Here is a 21,592-nt window from a genome sequence, read left to right on the forward strand (position 1 = left end):
GCCAGAGGAATTAAATACTCCAAATCTGAGTCTGTCTCTTGCTTTCATCAGGCATCTATGGGCTTGGCTGTCCTCTACTATTCAGCATTAAGACTGAGTGGGAATGATCATTACAGTTTCTCTCTTCAGCCTTGTTGTCTACATCAGACTTCAGGATTTCTCCTAATTGCTGTTTCAGTGGCAAGAGCACTAAAATGGACTGGCCACTACTATTGCAACTACCAACTCACCTACGATTAGCTTAGCTGCATTTTCCAAATTTAGTCAGATTGGCCAAATTCAAAGTTGGGCAGAGTTTGAGCTTAAATGAAAAATGTTTTTTAAAGTCAAAATTTCAAATTGTGTATTTTATATAATATACTCCTCTTGAAACCTCTGATATTTAGGAGGACTGTCAGATAGAAGCAGGTACCTATTTGTTCACTTTTGAAAACAGCCCAGTGTCTTAAGAGATCTTGATTTCACAGTAACCTGAAAGACATTGCCTAAAGAAGTCCTACACAGACCTCACATGAATTGAAGAAATGATTCAGAGAACATTTGAACACAGCATTATTCAAAATGATAGTTTAATTTAATAATGCTAAAAAAAAATTCAGCTAAAATATTTTTATTCTATTTCCACCCCATTGCTGTTAAAGAAAAAAAAAAATCTTTCCCACAAATTCCCAAAAGTCACACATGAACCAGTAACAGGGCTAGAAAAAGAATCCAATTCCTGCAACTAATTAGTCACTGCTCACAATATTTTCCTGTCTAAACCATTCCAGCCAAAGATAGAAGAACTATCATCATTAGCAACTTAAGATCTGTGTGATCTTACTTTAAGAGAAAAGCCAAAACCAGACAAAAGAAGCATTATGTCACTTACCTGCCAAGAGGAATTGCAAAGTAGAAAACAGACAGCATAAGGGTTCTTGTGTTTTTGGTGAAAAGGTCTCCTATGATGGTTGGTGCAATAGTGGAGTAACTTGCTTCACCGATGCCAACCAAACCTCGTGAGAGCACAAGAAGCCAGAAATACTGAGGAAAGAGATAAAACACATTAGCAGGTTTCCCCTTGCCTTTTTAAACTCAGGATGGACAACACTGAAATGTGTGCAAACAGGGAAATGTAAACTCATGTGACTGGAAAGAGATCCCCTTGTATGCATTCATTTTTAAAACCTTAGACTCATTTCATTTGTCTCTTACTGGGCAGAAGATTTTATTTTTTTGTGAAGATTCATAGGCATGAAAGAGAAGTAATAATAATACTCCATGACACACAAAAAGATAGTCTAATACAGGCAGAAGACCCTCAATTTATTCTCAGGATGCAGCTGACTTGTTAAGCCCAAGTGTCAGCATCACCACACTGACAGAAGGAGGTTTGGGGCGGCGGGCGGGTGTAACAAATCCTGCTCTGGGATCCAGAAAAAGCAACACCTGCTGAGCACAATCCCAACCTCCCAAGGGACAAGTTAAGACTGGTGAAATCCTAAAGGCTCTTCAAAGCTGTGAAAGAGTTGAATTTACAACCCCCCAAACTCTTATTTTTTTCCTTCATTAGAAGCCATGGAATAAGGGAAGTTTTTCAAAGGTGCTAAGCACCTATCTCGCTCCATTTCCCTTGAAAAAAAGCACAAATCTCCCCCTCGCAGCAGGAAGGCAAAGTCAGCCAACGCTGAACAGTTCTGAAAACCTCAGGTTACAGTCTGAGCTGAGATGCACACGGTTACAAAGAGGTAAGACCTGAGCTCTACCGCGCGCCCGCGGAAGATCAGCGTGCGCAGCGAGGAGTAGGGCCGGGGCGCGAAGGGCGCGAGCCCGCCGGGGAACCGCGCGCCTTTCTGAGCACAGGGCGACCCGGCAGAACGGGGAGACGGACTTCACGTTCAGCACAACACAGCCTAAGAAGGGACAAAAAGCAACTGTTCACCTGATGGTTTTCTTCACGGCCCGTTTCCCCGTTTCAGCCAACACTTCCATAAACAGCAAGGCCCTGATTTTCAAGCCGAGCTCTTTCCCTACACCTGCAGTTTTCTGGGTGCTGCTGTGTGGCGGCAAAAGGCACAATACTCTGATGCCTAAATACCTGACACCTGAGCACAATCAAGCTCTCAAACATCTAAGCACCTTGAGCTACACCCAAAAGTAATTGCAGGTGCAGAAATGAAATAGGCAGTTGCAGAGAACTGTAAGCACAAGGAAATTTATTTCTACAAATGTAACTTCTACAGATCCTCAATTTACTGTTATTATTCTATATATCATTTATGAGAACAGCAGCAGGGATTATGATAAATATGAAAGTGCTTTGAAAACAATGAGCTCTGAGGGAAAAAGTTGAGTTACAGGGACTTGACTGACTTTGTGCCCTACAGCAAAGTTAAGCCAGAGTACAGGGCTCTCATGCACAAATACGGAAAATGCCATCCAGACATCAAGCCACGTGCCTCAGTTATAAATATATACATCAGCAGACAAAAATCTACCACTGACATTTTTTCATTGTTTTCCTCACTGTAATCCCCTAGCTGAAAATAATTCCTTGAGGATTCCTATAGTCACACAAAAATACTTTTGTGTACTCTTCACTTCCTCTTATTTTGATGTAAATTCTGCATCGGTACCTATTTTCTGAGAGTATACAAGTTCCTTGTTTGCTGGCAGGGCGTTTGCAGTGCTGCTATCGTTCATGTATCTCCCATAAGCTGCACATACGTAACAGACACGTGGGTGTATGCAGAAAGGGCAATACTGTGACTCAAGCCATTTAATTTATGCCAATTACCTAATGCTAAACCACTCCACTGCAGAAATATGCTGACAATGATTGGTGCACAGGTAACCAATGTATTTGGAATGAGCAACAGTATTTATTACATGCTGAATGACTTAGTCATGCAGAATTAGAAAGTGGGGGAACTGAAGGCTGATTTTTGTTTCTTAAGAGGTTCGAATCTGGATAACAGAGAGGGTGATGGGCAAAATAGTCATCTGTCAGACCTGGAATGAGTATGTAGACAGTGGTAGTTACACATGTAGAATGACAAGTTTGCAAATCACAAAATCGCAGAATGGTTTGGGTTGGAAGGGACCTTAAAGATGATCCAGTGCCACCCCCTGCCCCGGGCAGGGCCCCCTTCCCCCAGCCCAGGGGGCTCCCAGCCCCGTCCAACCTGGCCTTGAACCCTTCCAGGGAGGGGGCAGCCACAGCTGCTCTGGGCACCCTGGGCCAGCGCCTCACCCCCCGCACAGGGAAGTATTTCTGCCTTAGATCTCACCTAAATCTCCCCTCTGTCAGTTTAAAACCGTTACCCCTCATCCTACCCCCACCCCCTGACCCAGAGTCCCTCCCCCCCTCTCCTGCCCCCCCTTTAAGCCCTGGGAGGCCACTCTCAGGGTCCCCCCGGAGCCTTCTCTTCTCCAGGCTGAACCCCCCCAACTCTCTCAGCCCGGCCTCCCAGGGGAGCTGCTCCAGCCCCCCCAGCATCTTCGTGGCCTCCTCTGGCCCCGCTCAAGCAGGTCCATGTCCTCTGATGTTTGGGGGCCTCAAAGCACTGGAAATTCCTCAAATTTGAAAAGCCTACACAAAAATGACACAAGTTTGTGCTCGTCAGACAGTATCACTCCCAGTGAACGCAATGGACAAGAATTTCCTCCAAAGAATGCTGTTATAAGGTTCCTCTTACAATCCTTGCGTAAAGCAGGGAAACTGTACAAAGTTTTCCTATTGTGGTAAAGAGTGACTCAGTTCCATCAATACCATTGAATCAGAGTACCCAATACAATGAAATCATCTGCAATAAGTAATATGTTAATTCTTCTCCCCCAGTTCCTCCTCGAATACTCCTCCCTGGCTTATCCCATGCTTACACACTCCAAGTATCTGTTTAATATTTAAACTATGTTCTCTGAAGCAGTAGTATCAAAATTTAAGTCATGAGATTCTGACTTCAGCTGGCAATAAAAGCAGTCTTACAAAAGCATAATCTACATAAAGACATGAATGGTATTGCCCTTCTGAGATTCAAGACTATGGACAATGCAGCTATTTAAGTGTAACAGCTAGGCAAAACATAGAAAAGTCTAAAACATTATTAGGTAATTATAAATAATCAGTTCTATGTTGTGTCTGGTTTTAGAGCTTTCTATCTAGGATTAAAGAGAAAATACCTCTTCTTATCCTGCTGAAAGATCTCTTCTGGATCTTTGGCTAACATGCAGTGTACTGGAAGCTATACAATGAAATTATGCAGTAATTTGTTACAATAAGGCAGAACCCCCAATCTTCCATCTCTAATCACAGTTGGTCAGAATTTATGTTTCTGTCATCTCTGAACAGGGTCAGCTGGGTAGCTCCCCAAGACAAAAGTGATCCTTTCTGAGAGAGGCCTGACCTTTTCATTTTTCATATAGGAAGAAAAGAAATCCAAACAACAAAACAACTCCAAAATTCTTATGCTGCTACTCATTTGGACCACAGATATGCCATGAACCACTTAGAAACTGGTCCCCAAACCACTACATGTGCAATACAGGCAACTGCTAATTTTTGTGTGTGCATTTATATACACATACACCTCTCTGAGTGTATGCAAACATATCAACCAACATAAACAAATGGGAAAGTCAGATACTACCCACACAGAGGAAGCACCATTCTCTACCGCTGTAGCAGGACATTTCTACCATTTCCTCTGCATTAGATTTTTCCCCCAAGTGCTTTTTCCTCTTTGTCCTGCCCCAGGATTCTCAGCAGTTTAGTGAGACAAAAAGGGCTGATACCAGCCAAATTCTTCTCTACATTATCTGCACTTAAAAGCAGTACAGGCAGCTGAGACTTTTAACTGAATTTCACTGTTCCCCAAGCAGAAATTGATATATATTAAAGAAGCTTATTCCTTTCTACATTACTTTGGAGCTCTTTTGTAATTTGTTCATCTGTGCAAATAGTTCTCACTCTGGCAGGAAAACTGAAAACATCCGAGTCAGCTCTCAGCACCTGAGCTTATTCCTTTTCCACCAGTTAAGCCCAGCAACCTCAGGATTTCAGTGTCTTTCTCCAGGTCAGTGCTTGCAACTAAAGTTTTTTGAAACAGAGCTATTATAGCAAACTATTTATGTGTTTGAGTTTGGTTAGCAGTCATGTCAGAGATGTCTGCACCTTCATGAGAGCTGTCAACATCTGGTTTGTAGAGGTGCAATGGTTTTATTCAAATGACTGTACGTCAGAAATCCCCCTCCCTGCCTGTCCTCAGCCTGAGCTGCTGCAGAAACTATCGCAGTCACAGCCACTCTTGGCAGAGCTCTGGGGCACCAGCTGGATGTGGACTGGAGAGGGGTTATCATCGGAACACTGGAACCATACAGTGCAACTGCTGTGAGTTCTGGGGAGGAGTTTAGGATGTAAAGGTGCTCCAAGTCCCTTTCTCCAACTTGTATGTGCCACAAAGGGGGTTATGAGACACAAGCCAGGGCAGATTGTAGTATACAATAAACTATCAACGTATGACAGAGATGCAGAACTGCCACAGCCTTCTTGGGAATTTCCCTCCAAGAGATGCCATCACCAGAAAGTAACGCACAGAAAAAGCACTCGTACGTGTGCGTGTGCAGTAGGCAAACTGATGGACCTGCTCTCTTCTTCCCATCTTGTAACTCTATGGAAGGAAAAATATGCCCCAGTTCTAAAGCTGAAGACTTTACTACTTTGTAATTTGAAGACTAACAAACCCAAATGAAAAAGAAACCCAATCCACCAAAACAGAGATGGGTTTTGTAAGGGATACAAACCCTTATGCCTCAGGGAATGCACTGATCACTAACAGGAATGCACAACCTACTAATTTCTAAATTTCTTAAGCTATCAGCAAGTATTAGGCAGCAGCAGCAGTAGATCGTGGGGTCAGATGGACGTGGGCTGACTGCTGTTGCCAATGACACTATCCTACTAGAAGCTATCCTTCCAGATGACACAATCCTTTCAGAATCTTAATCTGAAAAAAGCTTTCATGATTTGCATTAAATATGTATAATATGACAAAAGATAGTTCATGTATTTTCTCTGCAACATATGACATGGTTTATATTCACATTTTCATACTGACTTTACTCTCAATCTCATTCACACATAAATGTTTGATGGCCTAGGACACGTGACTAGCTTTAATCATGTTTGGACAAACCTCCTAATTATACATTTATCCTAGTTGTATAGGCCATTGAGTGCGTAATATATGTTTTATTAGGTCTAATTACAGCTTTAACTTCTTTCTCTTTTTTTAATTAGTTAACAAAAGGAATTGAGCCACAGTTCTCTAAAAGATTAGCTGTCAGTGATAAACCTATAATCTGCCAAATACGTGTACAACTCTGAACCACCAGATTTACTGTCTAAAGAATCATATGATCCTTAAGCTTCAGTTATTAAGTATTTGCATTTGAATGTGGAGTAGCTTGTAAGGGTCTCATAAACAAGCTGAATACATGCTTCTTTCAGATTAGTGACACACAGACCACTGAGATCACACAGATATAGCTAACCTAGTACAAATTACTAGTATGGATGGACAGCACCAGTGCAAGTCATGTTTTGAACTGATGTTGTTGGTCTAAAAGAAAGATCTTTTATACAGTTACAGAAACCCCACCTGCACCCTTTCCTATATGAGGATATTGAGTTAACCTCCTACAGTTTCTACATTTAGCTTCTGTAAAAGAGGGCTCAGCACCATGAAATTCCATATTTGAACTGCTGAGGTATGCCATATTTTCCTTATTTTATTATTCAAACATTATGCAGCAAACAAGGATATAGAATCGGGGTTTGCATCCTTGAAAAGAAGATGTGCATAAGGAAAACCACCCATGCCATCAGGCAGCTAGGACTGCCACACAAAGCCTAAAATACATGTCTGTAGAATGACAATGAGCTAATGAGAAAGCATTGGGATTGATTTAATTTCCCTGAGTTTCTAGAGCAAACTCAGTTGAACTGTACTGCAGTTACAGTTTTGTATTTCTACAGCTGGCAGAGTCTTGCACTGACAACATCCAGGATACCACAGCAGTCACAAGTCTTCAGTTAGATCAACTGAAGATAGGTAAGTCTGAAATACTGCAGGAGTCAGCTGGCCAAAGTAAAACCTGCAGGGCTCAAATGTATATTCAAGGGCTGCACAACAGAGGTCCCATCTGACAGCTACACTCATGTGCAAGCATTTGCCTTTCCTGAGCAGAACCTGTATTTTCTGGCCAGGCAAACACCACTTCCTCTCACATTCCACTACGTTTTCCTAACAGTATCAGTACTTTGCAGGAATCTAAGTGGCTAGAGATGACACACGACACCCTTCACCACAGGTACAGCAAAGAGGTACCATTAACCATGATGTAAACCAAACCAGGAACATGCTTCTGAGTATCGGTATTGTGACTAAGAGCACTGGTATTGTGACTAAGTGCACTGGCTTCTGTAAACTCACAGTTCAAATTCCAGGTCATTAGCTGAGAGTCACTAGAAGAGCTGAGCAATGGAATGACTTTACAAATGCAGGTGACATATTAGCTTAACCACTAAACGCCCCATTTCTCTTAACCCTCCCAGTAATGATGGCATCACCTGTAAGAGTCTGAAAGTCTCCAAGTCAAACAGGGACGTTGATGTATCATGAAAGACAAGATGACTTTAAATGATGATGTACATGTTTTACATTCCATTCTGCGTCTGGATGGATGACAAAGGCTACAGCTGAATAGATAAGCCCAAATACATCTTCCATCTCTATGCACCCCTAAAGCTTTACAAATTTTGATTACATATATCCAAGGCACCTGGCTTCCACTGGATACAAGTGCTGGGACCCCACACTTGATAGGAGTAGTGCGTCAAATCTAGATATGGACCACAAAGTCACAGTGGACCACGAAGTGTGGTAGGGACCACACCCTAGCTTCTCAAATGTGAATGGTTCAAACTTCCCTTTAATAAAAGCAAAATAAATATTGTAAAGAGCTAGAGAGGGGTTACATATTTAGTACTGGTGAATGCCAACCCCAAAGAACGTATCTTCCTGTGAAGTCCAGCCCAGACTTCTAAGTAACTGAATATTCACACTAAATTTTGGCCATTTGGTGTCTTACTGTCTGGGAGATCTTTGTGCAGGAACAAAGGAAGATGAGTATCTACCTTTATCTACAAGTAATCTTAATTAATCTCTCACAGGGATTGACAGCAGAGAGACCAAAATACAAAATAACATGGGGGCAGAACTGTTTACTGCGATGTTTTATTGGTCAGTACTTTTCTCCCCCATTAATAGGTTGGGGAAGCATTGTTTTCAGGATTTCCTACAACTAAAAGGAGTTGATTATGTTTAAGCTCTGGGTGGCATACATAATGACTATCTAGGGACTATGCTTGTGTGGAGTCTGGTTGGCAACACATTGATGAGTTATCAGCTCTGATGCAATGCTGTGAGCTATCAGTATTTTATCTGTTTTCTGTAGAGATACAAGAGCACTTAGAGATTCATGTTACAGTTATGTGTCTCACAAATGTAACTATAAACTACCCTTCTCACCTCCAACAAAATGCTTCTCCCTTATCAAAGGCGAGTCATGCTGGCTGGGTAGCCTGAGGGAGATTCACTGCAGTTACTGGTTCTTTTGCCATCTGGCTCACTGCAGAGATGTGATTGGGTTTAGACTCTTCTTCCCTCGTTGTGTGTGTCATCACTTATCCACAACCACTTCTCACTTCCCATCTTTTTACAATCACAACTGCCTTTTAAGTCACTACCGCACACAGCGTTTCCCATAACTTCTATCACCACCGGATTTAAGTTCTACAGTTTCCTCCCTTCATATTAAACTCTTGATGTCAAGTCCATCTTTCATCACCATTTTCAAACCGCTCTTCTCCTTTGCATACATGTCACAGAATCAGAGAATACTTGAAATTGGAAGGGACCTCTGGAGATAGTCTAGTCCAAGCACCCTGATCAAAGTGGGGTCTACTACAACAGGTTTTTCAAGACCATGTCCAGTTGAGGTTTTAATATCTCCAAAGATGGAGAAGCCACAACCTCAATGGACAACCTGTTCCAGAATTTGACCATCCTCACAGTAAAAATGTTTCTTCTTATTTTTAAATGGAATTTACTGTGTTTTAGTTTGTGCCTATTGCCTCATCTTTTCACTGGGCACCATTGAGAAGAGTCTGGCTCCGTCTTTACTGCCTCCTATCAGGTGTTGATACACATTGAAGCAACATCATGGGCTCTCTAGGAATAGAAGCACAGTTCTAGAGTGAGGATGACACTTTACCAAACGTAAGCTATTCAAAATCTCAGTTAAATCCATAGGGCAGACGCCATCTCATCTACCACGTGTCTGTTGCACTTACCCTAACAGGTTTTTCTTCACTTGGCTTTCCTGAAGACTGATTAGGCATGGGAAGTATACAAGTTTAAGTATTTGTGTCCAATGAAGAATGCTTCTCTTACCCAAAGGTATCCCCTGAACTCTGATGGGCAGGTCACTAACACCGAAGTGAAAATGCTCTGGGCCTTCCTTCAAGTATTCACACGTTTTATTCACACATGCTTATTATATGCTGGCTAGAGGTTATAAACATGTTACAGATGAGACCACTAAACCATATCAAGATTTAATAGCAAGCTATTGAGTTATTGAAACCTTAGTATACTTGATTAATCATTTGTTCAAGGGTCAATATATAAACTCTTTGCAATTAAGACAGACTTATAATATAATTTCTAAAGCAGGTCTGATTCTTCTGCAGCATCCACTTACGCTATGTCAAACACTTCAAAACTTCAGCTCATTTGGATGCATTAAGTGTCCCACCAATTCTCAGCTCTAAGCAGCTCACCTTTGAACAACTCCCTTTTGGGAAAATTCCGTTGGTATTCAGAGACCCGCAAGGAAAAGAGAGACTACAGCAAGCAGAAAGAGAACAAAATACATATTTAAAAATAGAAATGAGCAAGGGAGATGAAGCAAAGTCCACTCACCTTTCCTTTGATTGTCTCTAGTATTTGTTAATGGTTTTCGTTCTCCCAGGTGACCTGTTCAGGCACACTTAATTGAACGTGGCAAGTTTTATTTGGAAATGAATTTAAGATTCTGGCTGACTAAAGCGTCCTTATTTTATGAGATTTATATTATTATTTTGTATGTAAAAATAACCAATAAAGACTGTAAGATATTGTTTTTTCACTCATCACACCCTTCAATCAGTAACTAAAGTGTTTAACAACTGTATACCTACAAATAGGGTCTGAAGTGAAGCACCTAATTAAGCACTCTGGCGAAAAAAACAAAAACAAAACCACCCTAGAAGTAGCAAAACCCCCACAGCACTTCCCAGAATTGGCAGGGAGGTTCTGTGTGCGTCGCAGCTACAAAAGTCAAGGCCAAAATTTTCTTAGCTACTTGCAGATTTTGAATGTGAAATTCCCTTTCAACATTCAAATCACAGTGTTTGAAATCCAAGTTCCCATCACTGTCTTCCTTTCAAACCTGTGGCAGTTGAGAGGCTCTTCTACTACTTTTCAGTCATTTTTGGGTAGCACTAGGAAAAAATAAAAAGTTAAAAAAAAAAAAACGGGAAAAAAAAGAGTAAGCCCAATTCCAATTCTCCATCCAATTAGATAATGTAATTACAAGACACTTGGGTGATGAAGCAGCACCACTGGGTCCTGACAATAGCCTCAGTGAAGACAAAGCAGCATTTCAGCTTACTAATTGAAGGGCTTTTCATCTGATTGACCTGTCTGTGGTAAAAATATTACATGATGCTCAAATGGTGGGATTTATGTTCTTCTCAATTTAGTCTCTTGGTCATTAATATTGCATTAATGACAGAGGTCTGCAATGTAATTGGAAGGAATGTAACAGATTAGCTTGCTTATTCACCAGAACACCATTTGGCAGTGCTACGTGCATAGCTACTTCTAAAACAAACCTTAAAGAAAAAGGCTGATATTTTAAAATAAATCATAGGGATCATAAAGAGCCCCTGTTACCAGTGCCTGCTAGAACACGGAGTTAAACCACTTCTTTTCATCCTTGTGGCTCTGGTGCAAGACACTGAGGAGTCCATAGCATTTCACATGGCTGAAATAGTGGTCATTTATCCATGTTACAGAACCATTACATGCAGCTCGGCCAGAATGTATCTTCCAAAACTGTTCCCCCGAGAAACTTAATAGTTCTGGGTCAGAAACAAACTGTTGCTTTTTGTTCCAGATCTGCCAGGTGGGACACACTTATCAGCACTTGCAACAAATACCTCTGGCGTTAGGCACTATCACCATTCCCATCCTGACACCCATGACAAAAATAGAGATTGGGAGAAGCACAATGTATTTTTGCAACTGTGGAAACAATGCAAGGTTCTTGACGCACAAAAGTTTTCAAATACTAACAGCCTGGCATACCCAAAACTAAAGGACATTCACAGGCAGTAACAGGCTGCTGTTGTTCCAGCCACAAATGAGTCACAAGCAAAGACTGAATCCAAGCAACCCAGCTATAAACAGATACCAGATTTTTCAGAACAAATAGTTACAGGCATTGATACTTAACACTATCAACATCTCCACCTTCAGTGATGTCTACAGAAATGTGTGAGATCTAACCACATTAACCAGATGGGCTGTCTTGGCTCAAACACTTTTTCTGGTTTGGGCCAATTCTTAAGCCAAAATTTAGTCAAATTTGACAGGTCTGTTTCTTGGAGAGCACCACCTCATGTTCCTATCCCTAACAGCAGAAACTATGATTTCTCAGTACTCTTTGAAAAAAGCATAAGCCAACTGACTGAGACAGCCAGGTGTGAATGTTTTGCTCTAACTATGTGCATTTTCAAGGGTAGAACAAGTTTTGAGAGCCCATGAAGGACACATTTTAATGGAATGCCTCAAGGTTTAAGTGAAATTACCACAAAGGTATAGACCCAGCAACTTCACCTATACTGTTGATTCTGCTGATTCCTGGCATATTTTACTTTGCATATGCTAAAAATTTAAGTACACCAGCAGGTCAGACCTCTCAAGCAACTTTGTTGAAAAAAACATCCAAATCATTCCAAACGCTGAATTCTTTTTCTTTGTGCTTTCTGTTTTCACACTTCTCTGGCTTGCTGACTCAATCAAGATCCAGAAGCACCCAAGTACCGTGAGAAAGGCTGACCTTGCAGTATGTTTGGCTCGCATCTGAGAGATGTCTTTTTTAGCATCAGTTTTCCAGGTAGAAACTGATGCATCTAACAATTCCTTCTACCTGGCAGCTTCTTCTTATTCACGATCTTCTTTGAACAGCTGCTATATTGCTAGTTGAAACGTTATTAATTGTCAAGGTTTTCTCATGCTGTAGCTTCGTTTCATTGTCTAAATCCAGCCTATTTGACAAAATGACAATCCTATTTAACTATACGAAATGCATTTGCATGTTTTGTCACTGTCTTCTCATGAGACTTCGTCAATCATGTTTTCAGACATGATGATCAGCACCTTTCCCAGGGATTTCCAACTCAAAATCTATTACATGGGTTTGAGATTAGTACTCTAATTCAGTGTTATCTGAATTGCAAATGCAGTGTTTTGTGTAGCATGTGAACTTTATGCATTTAAAAGAAATGTCAACACTTCAAAAGACTAATTTAGCACCTGGTACTGTAAGACATTTCCCATCTTCACTCTATTTGCACATTACTCAGAACACAATGGTCCTTTTTTCAGCCTTTATGCGAGACCCAGGAGGCCACAGATTGTGTGTGCCATTGAAGAAGCACTTACACTTCCTATAGTATGACTGATGCTTTTGTATCAGCAGGCAACCAACAGCTCAACCAAAGAAAGGCTCAAATCCATACTTTTGCATCTGAACACGAGCAGGAGGCTTTCCCTCTCTCCTGCATCCTGTTTTTCAGGACAATATGCACAACCTTCAAGAAGAACCAAGGCCCTGCCAATACAAAGTTTAATTTGTTTTCAGGCCTCCTAATGAGCCTAAAACTGGGTTGAATTAATTGTTTTCTTTGTCTGTAAGGCATCATTAACCAAACTTCCCTGAAGCATCATGCTTCTTTCCAAGTCATAAGCTTCAAGAACGCCAGCCATAAGCTGCTTCATTTACATCCATGCTAAGTACATGTCAGCTTACATCCTTAACAGCAACATTTGTCCAAACCCATATTTGAACAACCCAGTGAAGTGTGAAGGAACATGTTCTACACCACCAACTTGGGATCTTCTTGACACTCTCAATACACAGTTACCTGGGAAGCTTATTTCCAAAGGAAGAGGATCACACAGTGCCATCCAGACATCACAGTAATGACTTGCTTTGCCTTTGAACTCGCCTGATCAAGCCAGACTTCCCCACTACTGAAGGACCACATGCAACAGTGGAGCACTGCATCAGGAATGGCTTGTGTTCCTCAGGTCACACCTACTACTGCAAGGAACGCATTAAGCTGATAGGAAAGATTATAATTCCTTACTCTATATTTTAACATTTTCTTGGAAACTTACATACAGCGCTATTTTTTTTTTTCCGGTATTTTTTTTTTTCCCCACCACCTGATTCAATCCCAGTTTATTCAAGGAGCATTTCCCCATTCTCCCATTCCCAGGACGTTTTGAATGAGGCTGAGCCTAAGATGCTGCAATAATTTTTTATAAAGCATAATGCTAAAGCATTATAGAGACTTCCAATAAGACAGGGCTGAAGCAATAAGACCTCCTTTTTGTATTCCATCAGCATGCTCTGGGGTTAGGCCTCTGCTGCAGTATGACAAGGAGAATATACATTTTAAAAGACAATACAAGAAGGAATGCCTCCAAGACACATACAGCCTTGCAACAAAGTAAATAAATATGCCTCCTTTCCTCTGATTCCTGAGCAAATAACTGACCCAGGTGAGATTTCCTGCTCAGGCAAAATAAAAGGAGGACAAGCAGGATGATAGTTACAGGCAGGCATTGCTTCCCAACCATCCATTAACTGACATAGCAGCTGAACTTCACTACTCTTCAACCTAGAGACTATAAATTCAGGTTTCTGCATAAAAATGGGACAAAGCTCTAAAGGTCTTTGGCCTGTAAAGATATTTCATGCCGGTGCCATGGTCCCCAGCTCTTGTCTCTAGGCATTTTCATGATCGGATGAAACAGCATCAAATGTAAGCATATTGATTTCAAAAGATGTAGGGTCTGACTCAATTCCCACAAAGACTCACAAAAGGTTTCCACAGACTTCCAAAGGAGGAGCTGAATCAGAACCACAATCACAGACCCTGTGATAACAATTTCAACATCTTCCAGTAACCTAGATAACCAACGGTTCTCTAAAAAAAGGGTAGGCAATTACAGGGAGCCCTCACTGTGAACCACTGTAAATTAGCATTATGCCTCGAGCCTATTTTCTTGATACTCTCCCAGCGCAGACCTCTGCACACCTGCTCTAGAAAATGCCTGAGCTCTGAGGAGCAGTTCTGACATTTCAGTGCAAATCGCTGCCTTCATTTTAACGACCTGGCAATAGAAGCCTCTGCAGCAGCACGTGTCGGTTCAGGTGAGTTATGACACTCAGCAATAGAAACATCTCTTCCTCTTTCAGCATCCAGAGCGTTTGGTTCAGATGTTGCAGGATTTCAGTCCGATTAGTAACCCAAAAGTAGGTAGCAGAAGGCAGGAGGAACAGTTATGAACATAACAGCACATAACTGGAGTGATTTGAGAAGTTTGGATGGGACATGGTGGCAGACTGACCCTACCTGGGGAAGGTGGGACATGGGGGGTGTAATCCTGATTGCTCTCGGGTCCTGCAGGGGAGAGCAGAACCGATCCTGTTCTAGACACACTGCGGACAGGAAATGCAATGTATGGTAAAGATATTCCTTACGATAGTTTCCTGAAGTTCATTTTCCCCATCAACTGAATAAGCTTTGGAACTATATTCTGTCTCCCTCCTGGAAGCCATCACCAGCTGTGTTTTCAATAACTCTTCCCAAATGCTTTACAAACACATAGATGCAGATACAGGAGGGAAAAAACCAACACTCAGAGCAGAAAATACAGCACTTGGATTTCTGATAATACCTATGAAAACCTTCCTCCTCTCATAGATTGGCTTTTTGGGACTGGTGCTCTGAGAACACCCTAACCTGGTTTTCATTCATTGTTTCCCTTGGAAGAGGGACAGGTAGAAAGGGACAAGGTAGGAATATAAAGCAGCTAGGAGACAAACACATGACAGTAATTCTGCACACTATTTCAGCAAGCTTGCAACTATTTCATCTATATAAACCTTTTCCTATCTGTTCTGTCCTAGGTCAGCAAAATCTGAGGGAACAATGAGGACCCAAGATTCAAGAGTTCAAACCATTACACTTCTCTGCAATAGAAGATGTTGCTCTTACATGAAAACAGTTTCCTACACAGTATTTGGTATCTGTGGTGCTGATGATGCTAGAAGACTTGACAGATTCCCAGAATACCTTAAGATCAGCTCAGCCAGTGCCTCATTATTGAAGGAATAAGAAATAACATATTTTTTTTTTCCCACAGTACACCTCACATAATCCATATTTAAAAAATGCAATGTAGTAAAATTTTTAAGAGAGCTGTGAATAGCACTGGGAAGGAGCAGCAGGTGCCTTCTTGATGGAGAGGAGTCAAAGAAACAGTGCCTTTCAGCTCCCATAGAAATTCTCATACTTCCTTGTCCAGGGAGCATGGATTTTGTTATGTCTTGATCTAGTCCTAGGTAGAACTAGAAAGTCAAGTAGCCATGAACACACAGAGGGAATTTCTCACAGCAGAACTGCTGCAGGAACCTGACAACTCCTACCTCCCAACACCCCCATCTCCAGCAGCCACAGAGGTGTAGGTACATATAACCAGACTTGAGGTAGGTTCAGCCCATAAAGAATTTACTCTGCAGTGTAAAGCCAAGATGAGAGACCTTATCTTTTCCCTCTCTCCTGGGACTCCAGAGCCATCTAAATCCAGCACAGCCTCCACCTTCACATGGCCCCCACTGATCCCCCCGGCCCCCCCGCACAGCAGCTCTCCTGTGGTGAGGAGGGAGCCCTGATAGCTGGGGCAAAGAGGAGATGTATAGATTGCCATGCCTCATCTTAACAGAGCAAAGCAGGAGTGGTTACAGCTACCAGGTAGAGCAGCGTGACATTGTACCAGCATTACACAAATGGCCATAATAGTAGCACATAGGAATCAGAGTGTTGACACCGCTGGCAGGTAGAACAGCAACACTCCTGTAGTATATTACCCACCCTAACCTCTTCCTCCGTGATAAGAGAGTACACTTGGACTATATATTTTCTGAGCAGTCTAGCAAAAGGGCAAGCATGCAGAAATCCAAATGTCAACAGCATATGCTCATCTGTAGGGTTCCGGCACCACATCAAAGGCTGGCAAAATACACCAGAGCCAACCAACAGCCTTTGTCCCTGAACACCTCGTGTTAGTTCCAGCACCGATTTCTGTAACAGCCACACAAACTGTCAGGAATTGCATCCGAGGGGTTTAATGTGTGTGTGGCAGACTTCACAAAGTTGCTGGGAGAATATTTTTTGCCTTCTTTCTAAAAGAGAGTTCTGCTCGAAAATAATAGGATAGAACAGTGGGATATAAACATTCCAGTAATTCATGGTGACTTCAAAGATAACACTCAGTACCCTTCTTGCATACAAAACGATGGCTTGGGGCTTTTGGTTGTGTTTGTTTCTGTTCTTCAAACTGTGGATTTATCTTACGCATTAGAAGCAAAGGAACAGAAGCTGTATGTTTTATAATACAGCTTCTGCCAGAGCATTTAAGAGTAAAGGCTTTTTTTTCTTTCTTGGAGTAAATTATCATGTGTAGGGGGCTGGGGTTGGTTTATGTTTATGTTTTTTAAAATCAACCCAGCTAACCATTTGTACCATACTGCACATAATTTGTTACTTCTCTTTTAGCGCTCCTTGAAAAACAAGCTTTGGAAATAAATATGCATCTGGCAAGTCTGAAAGACAGGACTTTAGCAAGCACTGCAGGCTAACTGGAATTCCACAGTGGACTATTTGCTTCTGCTTTCAGAGATAAATCAAAAGGAGAGGAAAAGAAAACAAGCACTAGCAAAAATACCTATCCAGATTAACTTGTAGGGGGAGCAAAAAGATTTTATCATGTTAGTTATATCAACATTTAAGCAGAAATATTCACCAAGAACTGGAGGATTCGAAAGCACATTCCTGGTTTACCTTGTTAATTCTTTGCTTATCCATTTCCAAACTCTACCATCTGCAACTCTGATGTCTCCCAGCAAACCCACATTACCACAGCCTGGTCTGGATGATTATTAGGTACACTTGGTCTCCCAGCCTAGTGGAGCCTAACTACTTAACAGAATACTTTGCTCATCTGTAAAACTGTGTCCCCTTTACACAGAAATATGCTTTATTCAAGAAATTTACATGGGAAATAGCAGTATTTCACAAGACTGAAGAACAGTCTGCAACTTTCCACCTCCAAGCTCTTTCTTGCTTTGAGATACTGGTGTCTGCCACGAGGGAGGGGGGTCCTGATATCTCAGAAGTTTGTGCTAAGACAGGCAGGAAGGCTAGCACCAAAATCAAGGTTTCATTCAAGACAAATTTCTGGCCAAAGTAGGCAGCTATAAGAATTATTATTATGACTAACAGATGTGGATATCCAAGCAGCCAGAAACAAACTCTCAGCACATGGCCTGATCACTCCTGAGAACTACATTGCTTCACGTGAAACTGTGCAGAAAGAGGGAGATGGTGCAACTGGGATTACAGACTGGTTCCAGTGACATCCCAGAATATCAACCAACTCAAGATGATCAGCTACAACGTGGGCAATCAGGAACTATGCTCATCAAAATGCTCTCTAGAGAAAAAACTGGTTACTTATTACATCAGAGTTCATATTGATCCAGAGGGAGACAGACACATATTTACCTTTTTGTGTGGATGGAAATGCATATTGGTAAAGAAACTCCATGAGGATTGTGTGCTCGGTGCATGTCTTTGTGATATGACTCTATAGTGCAGAGCAGCTCACTTGGTTTTGGCTGATTTTTCACAGAACATGAACCAACCACCAACAAGAGTTTTCTCCAAATGCTTGCCAAAAGCCAAAAACAACAAAAGAAAGGGTTTTGCAGGTGAAAATACCAAAATTTGTGTACCTGCAGGTGCAGAACTGATTAAAAGGCATGCATAAAGGGAGGTAATTTCCAAGCAGGTGTTTGTACTTACAAAATATAAATTAAGATACATACATACTTTATTGAAGTTTCTATAAATGGAGTTAATCTAGAGATATGTTTAAATATATACCAATTTTAATTAATTTTAGATTAATCAACATGTTTGTTAAAGATTTTTTAATGCAACTTTTATTTTAGAAAGTGCTAAACAGCATTATAGAGCAGAAATGTGCAAGTACCAGAGACAAAGTAGAGGAGGACTAATTTTTTATTATTCTATAGAGAAATTTGCACTAAAATAAATGATAAAATCACATTATTTGATATTTAACTTGATTTTATATTTATAATTTGATATTTAACTTATTAAAGTAACCTTTTGAATATTTTCTCAGTCTTGCTACTTCTGATGATTTTCTTTAGATACATTTATCATTAGCTATTTTAATCCATGTAACCAGGTGTATTTACTGAATTACTCTGTGATACGGTATTTATTTGGGTTTCTTATTTTGATTTGGTTTAAATGTAATTTAAGACCTCATGAACAGTAACCAAATATTTAAGTATCTAGTTGTCCTGTTTCTATTTTGTTACACATGCATGGAATTCATGCGTCGTTGTTTTCTGTGACTATCACCTCCTATGTACTCTGGAACTACCCTTAAATTTTGGTCTGATTTTCCTTTTCCCCTGTGAAAGCCTATTATTTAGTTATTTAGTATCTACTAGCAGATAAGACATTCATTCTTCGTTTATTTGATGATTATTATTCCATGTTAAAAGCCCAAAGACACTTGGTAATAAATAACTAAGGATATTTTAACAAGTTGTTACAAGCCTTAATGCAGTGCTCTCTAGCAACTATGTGTCTACAAGGTATATATACCCAATTCCCTGTTTTATTTGCCAATTTGCAGTCACTATCTTTTTAACCTAAATAGCACAAAACAGCACTTAGATAGTATCTTTGATGACTGTTTCACTGTGCTCCAATCCTTTCTCCAGATCAAAATCCACCTCTCTGAGGTAGCTTCTCACTCCATATCCTTTTCTTGCCACACGGGTATTTCTTTATTGAATAACTTGACAGTAGGACAGCTAAGAATTAACATGTCCTTTTCTGTATACTTGTTTGCACAATAAATTACAAATAATGTAGATATTCACTCAGATTACAGCATTTTGCTTGCTTTCATTTAAGTGTCCAAATTTTAGCCAGGAACTAGTATTACTAAAACACTGTATAAAACCCTACAAATTAGGTGCCTTCAGAGTCTACCAGACATGTAGCTGCTTTCCGCCTTTGTTAAGCTCTTTCCATTTGCTCTCCAAATCTGAACTATGTGGATGTGTACTCTGTTTAACTGCACAGTGATAGCATGCATGAGGCACTACACACTGTCAAAAACTGAAGACAGGCAATCCCTGAAGACACCGTTTGCTATTTCTACAGAATGGCTATTGTTTTTTGCCTAGCTCAATATTTTTGCTGTCACCACATAAAGGAGTTTTCTGCGTGCTTTTTCAATGGGCTCAGACTGTGCCAACTTGCTCCTTCTAGCCCTGTGTTTTCATATTGACTTGGATGTACTTATCTACCTACAATAGACTTACTACTGCTTTTATTTGTGCCAGCAAAGAGTTTTTCATTTTTCAGCTCCTAGTCTTCCTTCCTGATAAATACACATACTGTCTTAAAAGAAAGAAAGAAAAAATGTTGAGAGAGTAGCCAGTGTTTTGCTCCTCAAATGAATACTAGAACAGAAAGATCAGGAAAAATGCCTAGCAAGACACTGCATAAAGGAAAAAAGCTGCATAAGCTCTTCTCTGACCCTTTTTCTCATTAAGCACTTCAGGAATTCACCTTGTTCAATGTGGCGTGTCCTCCCAATTAGAGATTGGGCCTCCATAAAGGATACCAAAGTGGTAGGGACACTATGTGAATTTGGGATTATTCTTATGACCTTTTTCAAGTGTTGCAGCCCCTGGGTAAAGCACATCCACACAGCAGCAGAATTTTCCATTATCTTCTGGAGTAGGTAACAAGAGCTGGGCACAAGACCTCTGGCTTAAGAAATAAATAAGTCTTCCAGTAGAGTTGAGGATCACAGTAAAATCAGGACAAGGAATTTTTCTCAGTATTTAGGGGATCATGCCCAGGGTTTTAGTTTGCATCCAGAGTTAGTACTAGTGCAAGTCCAGGAGGAATTAACACAGGTCAGGCTATTTTGATCTTGGCTCTCCTATGACTTCCAAAACATTGGGGTTTGAATTCCAAATATATTCCAGCTTTATAACCATTATTCTCCCTTTCTTTGGCTAAAAATATGTCACTTCCACTCTGAGCTTGGGTATACTGTTGACTATATCAATCCTTGAACTACTTCAGCTAACAAGCCCCCAATCCTTCAACTGAAAATCAACTCTGAAAACAGACCACATCAGTCCAATTCCAGTGTTCTTGCAACTACGGGACTAGGTTTATTGGAGAGAAAGCGATGAGAACCTGAGCATGAACGTGTGTTCATAACATGAGAAGTGTTTATAAGCAGGTGACTGGTTCCTTCATAAAATGCTTCCCTCTTTGGGCTCTGATCACAGTTGCTTTTGCAGAATGTTATGAAGATAAATTTAACACAAAACAAAACACAATGCCCTCTTCATTTTAGATGGGGTATGTTCTTTCTTTGGAAAGGATGCTTCCTGGACCATTATAAACCAGAACAATTTACTGAGTTAAAGGCTTCCACATTTGGCCATATGCACTTTTCTTTAGAAATGCAGCAACAATCAATCCAACATGAAAGCCAGACAGACATGTGACTGCCACTGCCCATTTTAGGTGGAAATTCTCTTTTATTAGAAACTGCAGAGCATGTGTGTGGGCAGGAGGGAGCAGGGTGGAGAGGTTTAGTCCCTGGTTGTCATTCTTTAGGTGTGACCACAATGCTGCAATCTTTGGAACGCAGTTGGACAGAAAGGATGAGGAATGCCCATGCCTCCCTTGGGAAAATCAGTCTGATGATGCCAGGAGCTGTGATTTGTCTCTCCAGGAATGTTGCCACCTGCAGCAATTAAACCTCCTCTATAATATGATTTAAACAAGAGGATATTTTTCCCCAGAAACTGCCAGATCATTGTTTCCTCCAAGTGCCTCTGACAAGCAAGAAAATTGATGCAATGAGGAGTCCTCAAAATGGGGTACTGTGGCTGTCCTGAACACAGGTGAGGGATGCTGTGCATAGCTTGACAAAATTAAGGGAGCCTGACAACTCCATCATCAGTTCCCCAGACATATCCATCAACTAGTGTCAAAGGAGCTGAAACTGTC

The 21,592-nt window shown here is 40.9% G+C and overlaps 1 protein-coding gene across 2 annotated transcripts in view; it reads right to left on the reverse strand.

The window, feature by feature from the left end:
• SPNS2 (sphingolipid transporter 2) overlaps positions 1-21,592 on the reverse strand; it is a 137,361-nt gene that overhangs the window by 51,849 nt on the left and 63,920 nt on the right. For both annotated transcript variants that reach the window (XR_004407137.2, XM_032993691.2), the window contains exon 4: positions 872-1,023. Coding sequence is in view for 1 of the 2 variants with exons in the window: in XM_032993691.2 (XP_032849582.2) it covers positions 872-1,023 (152 nt within the window). In the remaining variant the exon portion in view is untranslated. The remainder of the gene's footprint in view (positions 1-871; positions 1,024-21,592) is intronic.

The sequence above is a fragment of the Tyto alba genome, unplaced genomic scaffold (assembly GCF_018691265.1).
Source record: "Tyto alba isolate M040663 unplaced genomic scaffold, T.alba_DEE_v4.0 Super-Scaffold_19, whole genome shotgun sequence".
NCBI lineage: Eukaryota > Metazoa > Chordata > Aves > Strigiformes > Tytonidae > Tyto > Tyto alba.